Below are 21,247 nucleotides of genomic sequence, written 5' to 3'. Positions count from 1 at the left end.
CATAAGTTCAGAGTAGAGAAGCCTGCCTCTGTGCAGGTGTGGCTGGCGATGGTGTCTGAGGTTAATTCCCCAGAAGCAAAACCTGAGACGTAAATTCAGATGTAACTAATTTATTATGGGTGCGTTCCCGAGAGAAACTGGTCAAGGTGTGAGGGAAGCTTGATGGGGAAGCCTAAGAAGCTAAGTTGGGTGAAATTTCAGACCAGGTCTCGGAAGGTAGTCCAGCCTGATGTGGCAGGGGGCACTGAAGGTAAGTGGCAGGGGGCGCTGAAGGTAAGTGGCAGGGGGCGCTGAAGGTAAGTGACTGGGGCCCCAGAGTGTGTCCCAGCCAACTCAAGAGGCCTGGGCTTTCACTCCCCTCACCCCTCAGTGCTTCCCTCCAGGGTGTGTAACTTCCAGGCACTTTTGATTCTGTGCGTGGAAGCCAGGATGCTGGCCATCAGCGAGGAGCCACAGATGGTGGGAAACAAAGCTCCGGATGCCTGAGGGATGGAGAGGTGCCCTGGGAGGGCTGCCAGATTTAGCAACTGAAAATGCAGAGCACATGTTTATTCAACATGCACCAGGTATTATGCTGTGTGTTTGTCAAAGGTTTCGTCATTTAATGTGCTCCTGGTGGCCCTGTGAGGGGCGACCTCAGATTTTTAGTGTAGAGCTTGGTGGTTTGGAGCTGGAGCATGGCAGTGGGACTGTTTCCAGCACCCGCTTTGCTGCCTGCTCACCTGTGGCTTTGCATGAGCTCCTCAGCCTCCCTAAGCTTCAGATTCTTCATTATGAAATGGGGGGAGATAGCAATATCACTACATATGCTTAAGGGGAGATTAAGTACAAGTAATGATTGTTCTGATCTGAACACTGTGCTTGGCACAGAGTAAGCGGCCAGTGAATAACAGATTTGCTTATTGTTGTTTTGTTTTAAAACATTTTTTATAGTATTTTGACTGTGAGGCAGGCTCATCCATCAGGAGAGTAAATGGTGAAGGAAGTTTTGAGCTGTGAAGGAAATGTAATTACCCAGGGTATGGACTTGAAGATGAGTGTGACAGAGAGACAGGTACTTGTAGAGTTTCTTGAGGGCAAGTCGGGGGTTGGTGTGCAGGCAGAGGTACCTTCCTTTCCTCCTCTGCCCGTTGAACTCCTTTTAAGATAACGTTTGGTGCAACAGCGCTGGGATCTTTCCTACCTTTCGGTAATCAAAACTCCCATCCGTTGTGTGTTCTTTAACTGATGTTCAGACTTTCTGAGGTAGGTTAGGAAAGAAAACTTAGAAATCCAGGTTCCGCGTTCTTTCTTCCTACCCCCCACATAATTTTACTAAGATTAAATGTCATTCATTGAGCACTTAGTATGGACCACTTTAGCATAGTGACACATAGTCATTGTGCTAAAAGTTTTATGCATCTTATTTCATTTAAGCTTCACAACAACTCTGTGAGGTAGGTTTGATTATTATTATTCTCCTTTAAAAAAAATAGAGCTAATGTGATGATATTGCTGGAACCAGGCAGGGTTCAGTAAATTTCAGGTCAAAGAAAGCTGTGTTCTTAAAGCACCTAATGCCTCTATCTTCACAGTTAATTTCAGTGTTTTTCAGAGTGATCGAGAGCTTGCATGAATTTAGTTTACAAGTTTTATTGTTTTAGGTCTTATGTTAAACCATTTTGAATTAATTTTTGTGTATGGTGTATGATAGTGGCCCAGTTTCATTATTTTGCACGTGCTGTCCAGTTTTCCCAAAATCATTTATTGTAGATATTGTTCTTTCCTCCATTGTATATTCTTGGCTTCTTTGTCATAAATTAATTGACCATATAGGCCTGGGTTTATTTCTGTCCTCTCTATTCTGTTCCATTGATCTATGTCTCTGTATTTATGCCAATACCATACTGTTTTAATTACTGTATCTTTGTAATATAGTTTGAAATCAGGGAGTGTGATGCCTCTAGCTTTCTTCTGCTTTCTGAAGATTTTAGGATTGTTTGTTCTATTTCTGTGAAAAATGCCACTAGAATTTTGATAGGGATTGCATTGAATCTTTAGATTGCATTGGGTAGTATGGACATTTTAACAATATTGTCAATCCATGAGCATGAAATATCTTTCCATTTATTTGTGTCTTTAATTTGTTTCATTGATGTCTTAGTTTTCCGTGTATAGGTCTTGCACCTTCTTAGTTAAATTTATTCCTAGGTATTTTATTCTTTTTGATGCAATTGTAAATAGTTTATTATTAGTGTATAGAACACTACAGGTTTTTGTTATTGATTTTGTGTCCTACAGCTTTACTGAATGCATTAATTAGTTCTAACAGTTTTTTTTAGTTTTTTTTTTAGTTTTTTTTTTTTGGTGGCGTCTTTAGGGTTCTCTATATATATCATGTCATCTGCAAATAGTGACAGTTTCACTTCTTTCCTGATTTGGATGCCTTTTATTTCTTCTTCTTATCAGTCGCTCTGGCTAAAACTTCCAGTGCTATGTTGAATAAAAGTGGCAAAAATGAGCCTCCTTGTTTTGATCTTGGAGGAAAAGCTTTCAGCTTTTCACCATCAAGTATGATGCTTGCTGTGGGCTTCTCATATATGTCAAATATGTTCCCTCTATACCCATTTTGAGAGTTTTAATCATAAATGGATGTTGCATTTTGTCAAATACTTTTTTGGCATCTATCGAGATGGTCATATGATTTGTATCTTTCATTTTGTTCACATGATTTTCACATGCTGAATCATCCTTGCATCCCTGGAATAAATCCCACTCGATCATGGTGTGTGATTCTTTTAATGTATCATTGAATTCAGTTTGCTAATATTTTGTTAAAAATCTTTGCATCTTCAAGAATATTGGCCTGTAATTTTCTTGTAGTGTCCTTGTCTGGTTTTGGTATCAGGGGAATGCTGGCCTCATAAGATGAATTTTGGGCATGTTTTCTCCTCTTCTGTCTTTTGGAAGAGTTTGAGAAGAATTGATATTAATACTTCTTTGAACGTTTGGTAGAATTCACTAGTGAAGCTCTCTGATTCTGGACTTTTGTTTGTTGTGAGGTTTTTGATTACTGATTCAGTCTCTATACTAGGAATTGGTCTGCTCAGATTTTCTATTTCTTTATGATTTAGTCTTGATAGGTTGTTTCTTGGAATTTATTAATTTCTTCCAGGTTGCCCAATATATTGATGTATGCTTGTTCTTGTTATTATAGATGAGGGGAATGAGAGAGAAGTTGTGCCAGGTTTGTCTGCCTCCAAAGTCCATCCTTTTTCTAAAGGGTAACCTATTCATTTCTGTGTCGGTCTATCTGTGTGATTGGGGAAGCTTGAACTTGGGTGGGGTGTGAACTTGGCTGTTACTGAAAACCTGGGGAGGTCTGGGTCAGGAGTTCCACATTTTCCTAGCCCCTATCGGTGCCACAAATGGAGCCTCAGATAAGGCCTGCAGTCATAGAGCAGCAGTGTTTTGGGGAGGCTAAGCAGTTGATGCTGGAATACAGGAAGGAAGGATGAAGGCAGATGTTGACCGTGCAGGGGCACTGAACAATTGTCTTAAAAGAGGAAATGAGGTATTCCTCAGCTCTTCCCATTAACAGTTGCCTGGAGACACCTCATGAGGTTCCTCATCTAGTCACACTCTGGAAACCTTCCTTTGCTGTAGTTCTACCCTCCCTAGCACTTGGGCACAGGCAGAAACATAGCATGGGCATGAATCCCAGAAATCAATAAATTGGCCTCCACAGAACAGAAACTTTCCAGTTCGAGGGGGTGGGGGAGACAGGGACCTGGTGTTGTAGGCCAGGCTTCTTTCATTGTCTGGAGAATGTCTCTCCTCGGACATATTGTCCACAGCACCAAAAGTAGGGTAAACTCTGCTTTGCCTCTCTGACTGACTTACCCAGCTATACCTCTTTTCTCTCTCTCCTGATTGGCAACGTGGCTTCTGAAATGTCTCATGAACTGCCTTTGCCTTCTTATTTTCTCTTGGTCTAAACCTCCTTCTGTCTTCATCAGCATCAGAGAAATTCTCTTTATCGGTTTCCTATCTCGGCCTTTACCCTCTCATTTATTGCTCACTCAAGTGCTAGAATAATTTTCTAAGTCATCCCACTTGCCCAGTTGGAGAACTGGCAATACTCCTAGTCTCAAGTGATGACAGAAAGCCCTCCCTCCCCCACCTTTGGCTATATCATCACCAAGCAGGGCCGGGACTAGGGAAGCACCTGCTCACCCCTAGGGTTGTGCACACCCACTGAGTGCTTCCTTCAGTTGTGTGCTCTGGGTGCCTTTCTGGTCTCATCCTAGCCCCAGCCTTGTAACCAAGCTCATTTGTCCCACCCACTTCACTTTGTGCTATGGGAGGCCCTGGGCAGGCCCTCTGACATCAAATCATGACAGTGCATTTATCATGGGATCAGGAGAGATTCTGATACCTGCAGAATTATTTGCACAAGTCTTCCTTGTTTTGAAATGTGTCTGGCTTGCTTTTCATGATTCTATTGGAAGAGAGAGAAACCTACTCCATGTGCCTCAAATTCAGTGAAAAGGTTGCAATTGGATATCTCTACTGAACCTTCCTTAGGTGAGGTCAGAAGTCTATGATTAGATGTCACCTCAGGAGTTGCTATGTCTATCCTGAAAGTAGAAAAAGTACAGGACTACCTCCCGCTAGTACTTGACTAGAGGGCAGATCAATCCGACTGTGGTTATGCTGAGAGTAATGGAGCTATGGCAATGGGGTGGGGGAGGGAGGGTAGGATCTTTGATTGCTCGAGGGAATCACACATTGGGGCAAGGGGAGGAGCAGGGCAGGTAATGTCTGGGCCTTGCTCAGAGAGGTCAACAAAAATCCTTTTGCCCAATTCTGAAATTTAAATCTCATGTGACAAAAATATTATAGTTTAGTCTGATCCAGAAAACTGAGGCAACATTAATTTGAGAACAGTTAGCACATGCTGACTGGTTCCTCTTCTTTTCACTAGGCCAAACCCATCATCACTTCTTCAAAATTCCACAGAAAATTTTCTTCCAGGAAGACATGCCTGATGAAAACAGCTTTTTGCCTTTATATAAAATGAGTGTTTTCCCCAAAATCATTTCCCTGAAAAGTCTTGTAATAGTAATCCTCACAGTTTCTCATATTACATGTTCTCCCTTACTTAGTTTGAAAATCAGAGTTCTGTTTGGGAAAGAACCCATTCACCAAAATGACCTCATTCATACTAGTTTGGGAGGCATGTGGAGATCACCAGAAGAAGAGACAAAAAAAAAGGAGAGCCAAAGGCAAAAAACAAAGATTTAGTAATTATACCCATGGTATGATCTCATTATTAAATATATTGGATTTCACTGCATACAAGTGATGTGCAGATACTTATGGGTTGGAATACTGGTTCCAACGACAGCTTTATCATGCTGAGTCTCGAAGAGCTAGATGGAAGTGACAGAGATGAGCTGTGGAAAACTGTGCTGATTCAGAATGGGGATCTGGTGATGACAAGGAGAGACCCTGTTGTCCAAGGGCATGTGAAGATTTGGATAGAATTATTTTATGAAGTATCAGTGAAAAAAATATTTTATGTTCCTGTATTCTACATAGTCTGACTTAAAATATGTACTACAGATAGACATCTGACCATTTAATCAGCATCTCTAAAATTGACATCCAAGTTGTCCAAAAATTTTTCTTTAGGATCTTCATGAGAAATTGGGTTATCACTGTATTTAGGGCTGCCTTATATTTAAGCCCAGAAGTAACTCGGAGCCTGGTTTGTGTGGCCTGTATTTATTTGTGATGTGTACTTTTTAAAAGCTAAGCCAGATTCTAAGTGTCTATTTCATCTTCCTTTCCAGACAATAACTTCTGAGGGCAGGGCTGTCTTCTTTTTCTTTTGTAATCTGCCCTCCCAGTTGAATTTTTTGGAAAGTTCACAAGATCTGTCTTCTCATTTTCCTTGTCTACAGGATGAGGAGATTGAATAAGATGATCTGTAAGGATCCATCCTGGCTTTAATTTTTTTTGGAATTATTATTTTTTTGACTCACTGAGTGTATATGTTGCACTAAAAAAAGCTTTTGCCATTAGTAGGGGTGGGGTGGGGATGAGAATCAGGAAATACTTTCAAGTTGGAGGTAGAGAAGAGAGCAAATTTATGACCGCTCACGGCGCTATGCAACTCTAGGTAAAATGAAACCTGAGACACATGCTAAAAATAAAATAATTTATTAACAAATTAAAAAATTTGTTCTATCTATTCATCCATCCATTTCTCCTATAAGCAAGATTTGCCAGGCACTTATATATACACCAAGTGCTGTGAAAGCTGCCAGGGACAAGGGAAGGGGAGAGGAGGACAGTGGAAGATCTTACCCAGGAGGATCTGAGTCTGTTCTTGGTGAATAGGTAAGAATTTTCCAGCTAAACAAGGGATTTTGGCCAGAACATTTTAGGAGAGGAAACTGTTATAGGCTGGGAGATGAGCAGCAGCATAGTCTGTTCCGGGAACTAAAGCATGTGTATCTGGAGAAGCGTCTATATGAAGCTGGAAAGAGAGGCACAGCAGGACCAAAGTAGCTGGACGGCAGCAGACCTTTATGCTGCTCCCTAGTGGGTGGGCAGGAGATGGGAGGGAGCAGCTGAAAGCCACATCGAAGAAGACCCAGAGGTTGTCTAACAGGCTGGGATGGGTATGTGCACTCAGCAGCCAGCCCCAGAAGTCTGGGGCAGACCACGTGGCAAAGGAGGAGTGCAATGGTGAGCACTCAAGAAAGGTACCCTGTCCCTAGCTCCTTTTGTTACTGGCTGCAGTGTGCCCAATTCCACCATTAGAGGATCTTTTCTTTGGCCAAAGAATGAGACTGAAGGAGTTGTGTTAAAATGCATTCTGCTCAGGAAAGGACACGTTTACCTCCCTTTTAGGTATTGCCATATGTGATTAGAGCTAATGCACATGTTGGGGGGCGAGAAGTCTTCAGAGCTAACTCAGATGAGAGCATAAGTAGGGATCCGGATTAAGAAACACTGCTCTGGGCTCAAGGCTCAGGGTACTTTGAAGTAGGCAGTTGGGGAAGGGAAGCTTGAGGCCACTAGATGGTAGTGTGGAGGCAGAGACAAGGAAGGGGAAAGAAACTCGGGAAGAAAAGTTAGCAAGGTCCGGAAAAAGGAAATGCATTACTCTATAAACTGGTCTTGGGCATGCCAATCATCAAGGTTTTTGTTAAAAGTAGTTGGGTACAGTTGGTACTCACAGTGTTGGTACAAATGGGCTCTGGAGTCAGGTTAGAGCTGGAACTCCATTCTATTTGTCAACTATTATGAACCAGGTTGTCATAGGCTGACCTGAGTCTAAATGGTTCTGATGTTTGCTTCATAAATTTTTAAGGATTTAATGAAGTAAAGTAAGCATTTCATAGATGGTATTATCTTTATGCACCCTGCACCAGCATGTGGCCCCCAGCAGGTGACCGGGAATGTCTTGGATATGCAGGAAACAGCCTTTCACTCTGGCAACATGAGTATTTCTAGTTAATTCTAAACATAGAACTTAGAGGTCCTTTCTCAGGTTCTGATGCAAGCTGGGTACCCCAAGTGTTTATGTTTAAACAACAGGCAAAATCCACATCAACTTTGACCTACAACTAAGAGTGGCTACCTTTTCATTCTTTGAATGCTTCTACAGAATTATGTTTTCTGTTGTCAGTGCCTTTGAGTATCTTTTTACTTAAATATTCTCTTTTAGGCCATTCATTTAAAAGCATGATCCCTTTGCTGGAAATGTATAGAACCAATTCCAGAGAAATTTATAATAATTCATTTAAAAGCTATCGCTAGTCAACAGGCTTTTTCTGGCTCTAGTCTAACCTGAAGGGAAAACAACTTCCCTATTATAGGGACAGGATCCAGATGTATGCTTATGTTTTATCTCAGACCCATCGTGAAGATTATCCCAGCAAAGGCAGCCTAGACTGATTCAAAAGGTGGGTTTCATTCACTGTTTGAACAAGTGTTCTAGGAGATAAACTACTTCTGATCACTTGTTACTCTGGCTGCTCTGGCTTGAAAGGACCATCCACAGCCCCTGGCTGATAAGGCAGTTGGAGAAACATTCGATCTGAGTTGGGTTCTCCCTTCCCCCCCACCCCGCCCACCTTTTAATTTTGTGTGAGAATTCCCACTATATATCTCACCATGTTATCCCAGTTAAGATTCCAATTTCATAAAATGCATAACTAAAAACCATGTAAGTGGGGGATAACTCTCAATAGAAAATGTTCGAGAATGATAAGACAATTCTAGTTATACTTTCTTGACATGTGAAATGACATAACCATAGTCAGAAGGAATAAATGTAAAAAAATCAGGTTTTGAATTTCCAGATTTCTAAAACTAAGCTATGCCTTCCCATCTTTTAAGAATCTTTGGCAGTTGGGAGAAAATAACTATAATTTAAAAATAAATGTTTAACTTTGAATTTAAAGGTAGATTTTTTTTCCCTCGACAGAGATAGAACTGTTTTAAGCTGTTGAGAAACCAATGGAGATAGAACTGTTTTAAGCTGTAGCCTAAGGACTTTATAGGTCAGCCAAGAACTGACCTAAGTGAGTGGTGACAGGGACATGAGCTATTACCTTGATTCGGTGGCCTGTGCTTCCCTCTGTTTATCTGTTTTTCACCTACCTCAGTTCTCTCCTTTTCTCCTACTATTTCTTTTGTTGGTACTAACTAGTTTAAGTCCAGTCGATACACTTTAAACATGTGTATGTAAGAGTACACAGTTTGTTGTACTAATTTTTATATTTTGAAAACATGGAAGGAGTATATTACTTTAAAAAGAAAGTTTAAAAATTTTTTCTGCCTCTAGGCTAGGGAAACAATGCTTTGAAGGAGCTCTGTAATCTTTTTGGAAGCAGGATGGACTGGAATCATAATATAAATTTGGGTAAGAGGTACCAACCACAAAGTCAGGCTGAGCCTCTAAGAGCCATAGCCAAATAGATTTTAAACAAAAGAACACAGCCCCAGGCAAGATGTATTTCTATATCCTTCAGTATATATATATATATATATATAATGGGAAGGTTAACTTGCTTTTTGGTTTATGGATTTTGATTCTGAATATTTTAGATATAAATCACAATGTTAAGACAAGCAAATCTAAAAGTTCTGATTTTCTTCCAGGTGGAATTGACTAAGTTAGTTACACATACTACTATTCAACTACCTCAGGGCAGCATTGAGGTGCTGTGTATCTATCAATGGGCTTTATGCCTCACTGTGACAAAGAGGAGACTCTAGAGTGCAGCACCTCTGTACTTGGTTGGTCCCTTGTCAATTTATAGGAGAAAAATCCACTGAGAGGTAGGCTTCTAGAACTTATTTTAGTAAATCTGAAAAACTGGTAAATGAATTGCCATCTCCAAGTCCATTCTATATGTTATTAAGGCAGAGATAGTGTATTTTCTTCTAAATCATTTTCTATTGTGCTAAATGAGCATTTAAAAAGCCACAGAACTCTCGTAAAGCATCTAGTTTAGTTTATATGAAGACCCAACACCAGTAGTGATAAAATATTGTTACCTCAACTATTATTTGTAATGACATGAAATGGTAGTGACTACACACGAAAAATTTGAACAAGTATTTATTTCTTAAATTTACTTAAAGGATTAAAGCTGATATATGAGAACATTTACGGTAACATTTAGAGTTATGTCAACATTAAAACAACAGCTGTGGTTACAATTAGCACATGCAATGCGCTACAAAGGTAAAAATACATACAGTACACTCTCTAGACAAACCTTCCATAAGAGATTAGGTGGGGATAAAACAGCAAGTGAACTTGAATGGACTGCACTTACAGGTAAATGGGACACAGCTAGGATATAAAGAGGAGACATACCTAATGCTAATAATCACTGTATTGTAGTACTAGCAAATCGCACACTTATTTTTAGAGTATATCATTCAACATACATATACATCAAGACTAAAGAATTTTCAAATACCTACCTTTTAAAATATTCCTTTATTTCTAATACATCACATTTTGGTATTCATGTTAACAGTATTTGAAACATGTAGTTATCATCCAAAGCTTGTGTTTAAGGGATAAAAGGTCTGGAACATCTTATCGCCATGGCCTTAAATGCATTTTCATCTTGATCTATTGATTGTATTAAAGAACTGGGTAATGAAGTTAAACCAACCAGTTTGAACGACCTAATGACTATAAAAAGCTCTTAAAAATGTTGGAACAAGTGGATAACAGAAGAGCTCATCCAGAGCTGCCTCTTTTTTCTTTTAATGCAATGTATACCAGACTATCATACTAATGCACATACTAGTAGCATATGATGAAAAAATATATTAGTCCAAAAGATATTATATTTGCTTTTGAAAAATTTCATTTCAACCTACATCTGAATTCTGTTTATAAACAGTCTAAAAAGGAACTGCTGCCAAGGACCAGCCCAAAGAATTAGGCTGTAGGTTTGCAGTTTACACCTTCTTTGAAATGTACGAAACTGCCCAACATTAGGCTAAATATAAATACCCTGCCATTTTATGGCTCCACATTCTCTTAATTTACAGAAAAGTGCAAAAAAGCTTTTAAAGTAATCTTACCTGGGCAAGAGAATCTAACATGACCTATAACAGAAAGCTACCCCAATAGTTTTTAACAACTGAACTTTAAGTTTTATGTAGCTTATTTGGACATTTTAGCCATTTCAATATTATAGAAACAACTATATGATTCAGAAATTTGTTTTTTAAACAAGAGAATGACATGGAATATGGAATACTTTGTTTTATTTCACTTCTCTTTACTGCACCTCAGAGATACTGCATTTTCATCAACATCCAGGCAAGACCCTCCACCAGCAAAACGATTACAACTCACTGAAGGCTCAAGTGACGGTTAGCATTTTTTAAAAGGTATGTACATTTTTTTTAGACGCTATTAACGCTATTGCACAATGGACTACAGTATAGTGTAAACATAACTTTTATTTGTATTGGGAAATCCAAAAATTCCTAACTGCTTTATTGCGATATTTGTTTTATTGCGGTAGTCTGGAACCTGCAATATCTTTGAGGTACGCCCGTGTAACAGAATCGAAGAGCTCTCCTTCTTGATTTACACTTGGTCAATACATACCAGTTACAGAAATATTTTAAGGAATTCCACTATATAATTATTCTACCTCTACATTTATGTCATGATATTAACTGGTTAACCCTGGGCAGAAAAAAAAGACATCTTTCAGAATTTGATTTCTACTTAAAAAGCTATTTTAGATGTTCCATTTTAAATTTAAAAAGTATTTCAACTTAATTGGCTCTTAACTTCACAATAAGCTAGGGTCATTGAATGACTTCATGTGTAAAATCTGTTACCAAGGAATAAGGTTGAAATTAAACGAACTAGGTAGAAATAGATATGAACACGGAACATGTAAATGATTTTGTTTTTCCTCCTGCTTCTACTTATATGTTGGGTATGTCCCTGAGTGTTGGCTGATCTATGTTTAAAACTAAGAAAAAAGCTTAATTTTTAGATTTTTAACGGGTTTGAAGTTATTTTTCCAATAGTTACGCAGAATCATGCCTTTATGAGGGATGAAAGTAGGATACCAAAGATACTGGTAACTAGTAGTAAATTATAATAGCAATACATGTCATTTATGCTTGGCTATAATTTTTTTTAGTCCTACAAGAGGGCAACTGTATCAGAAGCAGTGAATTAGTTTTGTCCACAAAGAGGCAAATGTTAATTTCCTGAAGGGGTTTTTGCACAGTAACCACATATCCATTCATCTAAAGTGTTTTTGTGGCCGGGAGGCTTTTACTCACTGCACCATATTCCGTACAAGTTTCAACAGAGAAATTTGCTTATATGATATCATTTCTTAAATGACTCTTCATGCTCATTTCCTATTACGTTTTCTAACTACCTCTTCTCCATGTACAAATTTCACACTAGAATGTTCTATCTTCTAATACTGCTATTTGTTATGAGGAAAGTTACAACTAAACAATTACAATAACATGACTACTTGAGGAAACGAAAAATGTTATGTAAATTTTTTGACAGACATTTAACAAGATAAATCTAATGCTGCTTTGGACCAGCCTTTGATGACCAACTTAAATGGTGGTATGCCATTACCTTGTAGTGTGAGTGTGAGGTCTCTCTGTGCCTAATTTTCCTCATATACTTCCAATTCTGTCATTCTACCAATCTCATGTTGGTTTTGCCTAAAATAGAACTGGATATATAAGAATAAAGCATCTGCTCTCCTCACAAAGACCATATATGTGAAAGAACTCTGAAAAGTATTAGGCAAGAATACAATGGAAAAGTATAATAAGATGTATAATGTGAACAGAATTCTGAGAGAATAATGAGTAGAATTATAGTTCAACAGAAAATGTATACTAATTTTTCTTAGCCTTTTATTCTTCAATAATCTCTACAAACTATTTTAACTTGGCCTGATTTCTGTAAATGACAGAAAAACAAAACCTATTTTCTTCAAACTTACTTGATAGCTGTGCTTAACCACTAATGATTTCTAACTTATTAGCTTCTGTCTTTAGCCCCTGCCTCATCAAACGCTGTGGCTGAGAGATAGCATAAATGAGAAAGTGAGTTTAGCATTAAACTCTGGAGGCCTGGCTCACTTATCTCTTGAACAGAACAGAACATGTGGGAAGAGGTTTAAAATATTCCTAAATCACAATGTAGAACTAAGTTCCACCTACCTCAGAACTGGCAGATATTAAAATAGTAACTGATATTCACTAAGATCAATATGTACATTCTGGGGTGTGTTTTGTTTTGGTGGATACTGCCCAAGTCCTCTAACCTAGTTTGCTTCAAACACCAGTAGGAAAAAAAAAAAATTCAGTCTTGGCCTACTTAAACATAAAAACAAAGCATATTAAATTAAAACACATTTTAAGCTGAAGACATTATATAAAGTGCTTCATCAACCGGAATTCTCTGAAATCTTAAGGTCAATAATGTTTATAAAGAAAAGGTTAACAATTTAAGTCTTTATAAATGGCAAAGAGTGTTTTAAATGCTTAAGATTGGCATTCATTCCAAGCTCTTAGCTGGGTACTCTACTGAATTTGTGAAATGGACTTTCAAAGATGTTAACAATATCGAGTTTTGGGAAATTTAGTTGGATTGATTATATGCAAAAATTAATATTAATTTGCCAAGTTAAAACTCCAGAAATTCCTTTTCTTAGTAACTGGCAGCATCATTACCAATGGAAGAGAACTAATATTTTATGTATTGGTATAATTATAAATGAACCCCAATTTTTTTTGTCAGACAACAAAAGTTGAGCTCCTATAGTTAGGCCACCCGGACCTCTTTTAAAATTATGTTATAAGCTGATACAGAGGATCTAGACCTTGGTTCCTCTCTCTCTCCCTAAGTCACTGTATTTGATGGCTATTCACACTAAAACCAGTATAGCCATGCTAAGTTTTATCAATGCTTATTTAAATATCCTGTTTTCTAGGTAATACAGTTTTACTTTACAAATTTCAGAGAAACTTTCTGTTTTACTTCAGTGCAAACATCCTGAAACAGCACAAAGTCATTCAGCTATTCAGAGGATGAAGTCAGTTTATGTAGTGCTTAAAGTAGAATCCCAGATTTTCTGGAATGGAAATAGTCCATGTGGGAGGACAGTACATTCTTGTCCTTAAGGGCAAATGGTCATCTTCAATGAGTGAAGATTACTTTTATCTGAAATCACAGATAAAATATTTTTAGCTTTTACAGGTACTGCTGAAATTGTAACAAGAACTAGTCTTTCACTGAGGCATGTATCCACCTCGTCTTACAGTCTGCGGTAAGTAACTTTTTGGCATTCCTTCATCAATCACAGCCTCCATCCCAAATGTTTCAAATCTCTCCACTTGTCCCTCAGTACCTGGACCAAAAGCATCTGCTGCAGAAACTTCCTGAAACATTTTCATTTGCCCAGATCCACAGGACTGTGAAATATCTGAAATCTGCTGCTGTTTAAGTCTAACAAAATCTTCTTCATTGATTGATGAGACGTGCTTTGACCTTTCAAATTGTGAAATATCTGGACTGGTTTCATGTTGACTGCAGTTTTGTTTGAAATACTGTTGCCTTGGCAAAATGCCATCATTGCCATCTACATTATCTACCAACTGTAGCTCTTCTGGCCGTTCTTCAGAATCTAACAAGGGCTGGGTGGACTCGGATCTTGAGAAGACTTGGACTGATGGAACTTGGTGTCTGTAGCCACTATGCACCACAGTGGAATACTGGACAGTGCTTGAAGTATTTTGTGCAGATTCATTTTCATCACTGCTAGAAATGCTTGGTCTAGAAGATGACATGCATGAAGACCCTCCAATACCACTGCTGTGTCCTTCAGTACTAATTTTTTCCTTCTTGAATAGGTCCAACGATTTCAGATCTTCTGGAAAAGGCTTTTTGTCATTAGCTTCTATTTCCACAACACTTACATCAGTGAAATTGCCATCTGAATATATTTGATCTTTTGAATTAAAATTATGCTAAGAAAGAGAGAAAATGGGTTATTACCTATGGCATATGTTTAGAAACTCCAAAATATATATGGCAAATATTAAAGCCACAGAGCTAAAGCATCTCTGAAATTTCTCAATAACTTTTAATGGTGCAGAGATAATCTACATCATCAAATCACTGTCAACTACCTGAACTGCAGATATTGTGAAATGATTCTAAGTAGTAGTAATCAGGCTGTATTTCCTCAGAATTCCAAATCAATATTGTTGGTGTTACATTTTGATAAGCTAATGGTCTACAAACAGTATTTCATATTTCATGCCTAGACTAAGTAGCCTAGAAGTAACTGGATAGAAAAACCAGAAAACATTAAGAAAAATCAAACTCAAATGACTGAAGTTTCATAGAATATAAAATACACATTTTAATATGTCAAATTTCAAGGATAAGAAAATATATATAAATCATTTCCCATTTAGGGAAGTTCAAAGAATTTAGTATACGTTTCCAAAAATCATTTCATCAGTGTTAAAATGTGGAAGACTGTTAAATTTGATTTTAATATCCAATCAAAATGTTTTCCTTACATTGTTGTCACATATCGGTATTAACACTCTAAGTTTTCAATTTGTAATATCAGGATATTAATATCTGATATCAGGAATATCAGAATAAACATTAAATACCTAGAAAGTGTAGGTATTTTGAAATTTTGATTAAAATTCTCATTTATGTACTATTATGTTTTCATTTCAATTCAGTCTGATTATCTTATGACTGAACTCTACAAAGGTATCCTAATATCCCTATGTATCATAGTCAAACATTTTATCTTACCCTAGGAGGTGTGTGAGGTGACCACTGGGCAATATGACTCTTTGAAGGATCTGGAACGTTAGGCCAGATGTGTTTTTTAATTCTGGAGAGAAAAGAAAGAAGGCATATGTAGAACCACATGTAATATACAACGAAGAGTCCCTATTTCTAAACATGTTCATGTAAGAATCTCAAGAACTATACCAACTAAGTAAACAATACCTACTGTATCTCAAGCCAACGAAAAACTATTTTCCTTATAATCAGTAGAAAAATACTATTTAAAATGCATAAAGATCTTAATCCTAGTCATAATGAAAAACCGTTAACAAGGCTAAAGCTAGTAATCAATATTCGATTAGAAAAAACTCTGAAATCAAATTCTGTATAAAAACTACTTAAAAACTTTAGCCAGGTCACAAAATGTGGCACATCCCTTCCCAAGAACAAAAAAAAGCAAAAATGTTCAATTTCCAACTAAAAGAATCAAGAGAACAAAATTTCACATAGGTATCAGATAAAATATGGTAAATGTGATTTTTCAAAAAGACCAACGATATTAAAAATACCCAATTCAGGACATCTCCATCATAAAAAACCTACTTGTTTGTTCACCTGACTATATTTCATAGCCCAAAGTTAGCAATCCATTAGTGTACGTAAGTACAGAGGAAGTGAGTCATCTTGAGAATAAGTTCAAAAATAAAAATTAGCAAGATCTTACCAGAATGACTCTCCTATGGGAACAACTATAAAATCTGGACATAAAATAAAAAGCAATAAAATTAACAACCTAAATTAAGAGACCAAACAATGGATGAATTCCTTGAAAAATACTCATTACCAGATTAAAAAAAACAAAACTTCAATAGCCCTATATCTATAAAGAAATTAAGTTTTTAATTAAAAATCTTCCCATGAAGAAAATCTCATGCCCAGATGGCTTCATTTGTAAATTCTATCAAACATTTAAAGAGGAAATGCTACTTCTTCAGAAAGACTGAATGCTTTCTCCCCTAAAACCAAGAATTAAAAAAAAGATGTTGGCTCTTACCACTTCTGTTCAACATTGTACTGGCTGTCTTAGCCAGCACAATAAGAAAAAAAATTAAAAGCATAAAGATTGGATGACCATCTTTACTTGCAGGCAGAATGACTGTGTATGTAAAAAATCCTAAGGAATCCAAAAAGCTACTAGAGTAAATGAATTTATCAAGGTCTCAGTAAACAAAATTTAAAAAAAAAAAAAAAAAAAATCAATGGCATTTCTGTATACCAGCAATGAAAATTAGAAAATAAAACTAAGTCCATTTACGATAATATAAATACTCAGGATAAATTTAACATAAAATGTGAAGGCCTCTCCACTTAAAACTACAAAACATTACAAAAGGAAATTAAAAACCAGATAAGTAAAGAGATATACTCTGTTCATGAGCTCAAAGACTCAAACATGTAAACTCATGTTCAGATTGCATTTTCCCCTAAATTGATCTATACACTCAATAAAATCCCAATCAAAATTCTAGCAGGGGTTTTTTTTTTTTTTTAATGAAATTGGTAAGATATTAAAATTTACATAAAAAGGCAAAGAACCTAGCCAAAATTATTTTGAAAAAGAACACACTGGAGGAATTTCACTACCTGCTCTCAAAACTTACTACACAGAGGTATAATAATCAAGACAGTATAGTACTGGCATGAATATATATATAGATCAATGGAACAGAACTGAGAGTCCATAAACAGATCCAAGCTATATGGACAATTGATTTTGGCAAAGGTATCAAGGCAATCCAATGAAAAAGAAAAGATAACCTTTTCAAGAAATAATGCTTGAATGACTAGATATTTATGAGAAAAAATGAACTTTGACCCTGACCTCACAGCATGCACAAAAATTAATTCACAAGAGATCTCAGACATAGAGCTAAAATGATTAAACTTCTAGAGGAAAACATGGAACATACCTGTGACACTGTGTTAAGCAAAGATTTCTTAAATGGAACATAAAACACAAGAACCACTAAACAAAAAATGCTGATAAAATGGACTTCATCAAAATTAAAAACTTTTGCTTTTCTAAAGTCACAGTTAAGAAAACAAGAAGGTAAGCCACAGAGCAGAATTTGCAAAAAATACATTTGACAAAAATTTTATAATCAGAATATATAAAGAACACCTATAGCTCAATATTAACAAGACAAACAGCCCAATTTAAAAATGGCTAAAAGATTTCAAAAGACATATCACAAAAGAAGAGATATAAGTGGCACATGTAAAGATCCATTACTAGTTATGAGGGAAATGAAATTAAAACCACAATGAGATAGCACTACACAGCCATAAGACAGTGCTAAGGGTTGGTGACAATAAGGAACAACTGGAACTCTCACATTACTAGTGGGAATATAAGACAGTATAGCCACTTTGAAAAATGGTTTGACAGTTTCTTATAAAGTTAAATATGCACTTACCATATGACCCAGGAACCTCACTATTAGGTATTTACTCAAGATAAATGGTAACATATGAACACACAAAAATTTGTAGGCAAATGTTCAAAGCAACATCCATTTTAGCCAAAATCAAAGAATAAACCTAAACTTCCATAACAGATATATGAATAAACACATTTTGATATATCACATACTAGAGAATACTATTCAACACAAAAAGGAAAAATATTAGTGTATGGATCTCAAAAATATGGTAAGTGAAAAAAGATGTCATACACAATTCTACAATCACAGAAAGCAGATCAGTGATTGCCTTGTGCCAGGGGTTGAGAGAGGGGATAAATTAAAATGAGGAAATTTTTAAGGGTGATAAAAATCTTCTCTATCTTGACTGTGGTGGTAGTAATACATCTGTATAGTTACAAACTTTGTAAAACTGTACACTTAAAATGTATGAATTTTACTGCATGTAAATTATAGCTCAATAGAGATGGAGAAAAATGTAAAAATATGAATAAGGGTACTTACAGGTCTCGCTTATTAAAGCAGAACAATACTCCCAAAAGGGTTATCAATAGAAATGCTAAGCAAACAGGCACAACTATGGCTTCGATTTCTCCTTGAGCTAAAAAACAAGACATGAGTAAGAAGGAAAATAATTACTGACACATATGCTAAAGAGAAATAATGAAGCTCCCCAACCAGATTATAGGTATACCGTGTTTTATTGTACTTTACTGCTCTTTGCAGATATTGCCTTTTTTTTAAAAAAACAAATTGAAGACCCTCCACTAGCAAAAAGATTACGACTCACTGAAGGCTCAGATAACTGCTAGCATTTTTTAGACATAATGCTACTATGTACTTAATAGACTATAGTATAAACATAATTTATATCTATCGGGAAACTAAAAAATTCGTGAGACTTGCTTTATTGAGACATTCACTTTATTGCGGTGGTCTGGAACTGAACCCACAATATCTCCAAGGTATGCCTGTATTATTAAAAAGGATGAAATACCATCCTGATTTTTTTTTTTTTTACAGCCTTTGCAAACTTAAAAGTTTTTTCCCCCTCTTTCCCTGGTAAATTGTATCTCAGCCACTTATGCCCACAGTAACCTGGCCACATAGTAAGCACTATATATGTTGGTTGGGGGAATAAGATTAGTTCAGTTTACTGGATAATCTACCTGGTAAGTTAGAGCTTTCAAACTTAACCATTTATTATACTTATGATCTGCACTCAGCACAATCTTTGAGTTCCATGGGTACTGGGTAGAATTGGAAAAGCTGCAAAGTAATCATAATAATTAAACTACAAATGGAACCTTCTACAAGAAATAAAAACAACCTTCAGACAAAATTTTAATAGTTATTTACTATTTTCAAAAAAGATGCTATATCTGCTATAGGGCTAAGAATTTTAGGAGAATCTTAATAGGCACAAGAGTAACAGAAGTAGGAATATTATCAACTAAAAAAGCAATAAGCCTAAGATTCCTACCACAGGAATCCCTATCTACATTTAAAGGAGGTCTTATTAATCAAATGAATCATTAATTGGGATAATTTATATTAGAGATATTTTTGAATGATTTGCCTTATGGTTGCTTGTGGTTAACATCTCCAGTTTCCTTTTAATTTGTTTACAGGAAAAACATATGAAGGTAATATAATCACTTTCACTTATTTAGTCCTATCTTTCCATCACACATATCCTTTGTAAGTAACTTTACATCTTACAAAGCTTAATAGAAATCAAGAAATCAGATCAATGCTCAGGAATAAACTATAGGTTGGCAAACAGTAACTCTTGAATGCTAATGTACAAATCAAATTCAGGCTGAACCTTTCCTTTATTCCTGCTTATTATGTTTCATGCCTTAGGCCTTTGTGCGTGCTTCTCTAAGATGCCTTCTTCTTTTTATCTGTTCACATCCTAACTTCAAGACTCAAGTATCGTCTCTTGCACAAAATCTTTGAAGATGAAACTCCGCCCTACTGTTATCTCTAAATTCAAATCTATTTACTGTCTACGTGACCCAAATGACTCTCCATTTTTTGTTGTTTACTTATACCATATTTCTTCAAGTAAGCTGTAAGGTCCTTGGAAGCAAGGCCAATGCCATGTGAAGAAGCCACAACAGATTGATAAAATAGAGGTAAGTAAAAAAAGCAGATAATGAAATAATACTAATAAGCATGATCTAATTTTTGAAAAAAAAAAAATGTATGCATAAAAAGACTACGATATACAAATATGTTAAAAGATAACTTGGATTTAGGTGTGATTTTTCTTCTTTGTATTTTATTTACTGTATAGTCTAAATTCCCAGAAACTATGTTCATTATTGGCCATCATAGCAAAGCTCTGAATCTTTTACTATTTCAGCAAAAGGCACCAGGGACTGATGCTACGAGAATCTAACACCTGATGATCTGAGATGGAGCTGAGGAGGTGATGCTAGTGCCGGGGAGCAGCTACAAATACAGATGAAGCTTTGCTCCTTGCTTGCCACTCACTAGTACTGACTGTAGTAGCTCACTCATTCTCTCATTCAGCAATAATTCAACAAACGAGGAACATGGAGCTTGCAAATGTAATAAAATAATTTCTACAATGTTTCAAAATGTAGTAAGAACAAGAAAGAATATAGCTTAAGACTACTTTAGGGAGGCTAAAATTACAGCCAAAACAAGAGAAAGTGAGGACTTAACATAGGGCAAGGCATTGGGAAAGACAGTAAAAGATAGAGAAATGGTGAGAAGCTTAGCATCAACGAAAGAGATTATGAAAGGGATTGCACAAGCAGTAATTAGAGGCATGATCAACAGGACCTGATATTTACTTGGCTTACGTAAACAAAAAAGAATTTCATACAATTGCATCCAAATTTCTGGCGCTGGCACAGTTGGATAGTGGTGGCATAGAAGAAAGAAAGAGTATTTGAGAAAGAGAAGATAGCTGAAGTCATAGACAGGGAGTAGGCAGAATGAATAGACAGATAAGAAAACAGGGCCAAGAACAAAGCTCTGGAGCATATAAACAATTAAAAGCCGAGCAGAAAAGGAGACCAAGAAGGAAGTAGCAGAAGGAAGTATCAGGAGAGTGATATTTGAAAAACAAAATGTTAGAAGAACTAAGGTAAGAGGGAGTTCTAAGGATGGAGAAGCCAACAGAGTCAAATGCTAAGAAGTGCAGGAAAAAAATACGAAGAGTAAAAAGCATGCACTGGATATGACAACTAAGAGGTCTTTTATGAGTGATGCCAGAGTAGTTTCAGTAGAGTGGAGTGGTAGAAGTGGTTTCAGCAAGCTGAAGGCTGAGCTGGAGGTATGGAAGTGGAAATGACAAGAGTAGACTAGTTTTTCCAGCCCCAACCATAAATGGAAATAAGGAAAGAGACCACATCCAAGTGTTGCTAGTGAAAAA

General features: G+C 36.6%; 1 protein-coding gene across 2 annotated transcripts in view; it reads right to left on the bottom strand.

Annotated features, from left to right (window-relative positions):
• Positions 1 to 9,607: 9,607 nt before the first annotated feature.
• IL6ST (interleukin 6 signal transducer) overlaps positions 9,608 to 21,247 on the bottom strand; it is a 43,602-nt gene continuing 31,962 nt past the window's right edge. Inside the window, exons 15-17 of one of the 2 annotated variants that reach the window (XM_011371050.2) lie at positions 18,340 to 18,436; positions 15,374 to 15,455; positions 9,608 to 14,562 (exon numbers count right to left, since the gene is read on the bottom strand). In XM_011371050.2, the coding sequence (XP_011369352.1) occupies positions 13,825 to 14,562; positions 15,374 to 15,455; positions 18,340 to 18,436 (917 nt within the window). In that variant the 3' untranslated portion in view covers positions 9,608 to 13,824. The remainder of the gene's footprint in view (positions 14,563 to 15,373; positions 15,456 to 18,339; positions 18,437 to 21,247) is intronic. The other variant, XM_023537187.1, reaches the window with a different exon arrangement.

This window comes from Pteropus vampyrus, unplaced genomic scaffold (genome assembly GCF_000151845.1).
Source record: "Pteropus vampyrus isolate Shadow unplaced genomic scaffold, Pvam_2.0 Scaffold181, whole genome shotgun sequence".
Lineage (NCBI taxonomy): Eukaryota > Metazoa > Chordata > Mammalia > Chiroptera > Pteropodidae > Pteropus > Pteropus vampyrus.
Note: the sequence above shows the minus strand (reverse complement) of the source record. Positions and strands in the feature narration are given on the sequence as shown.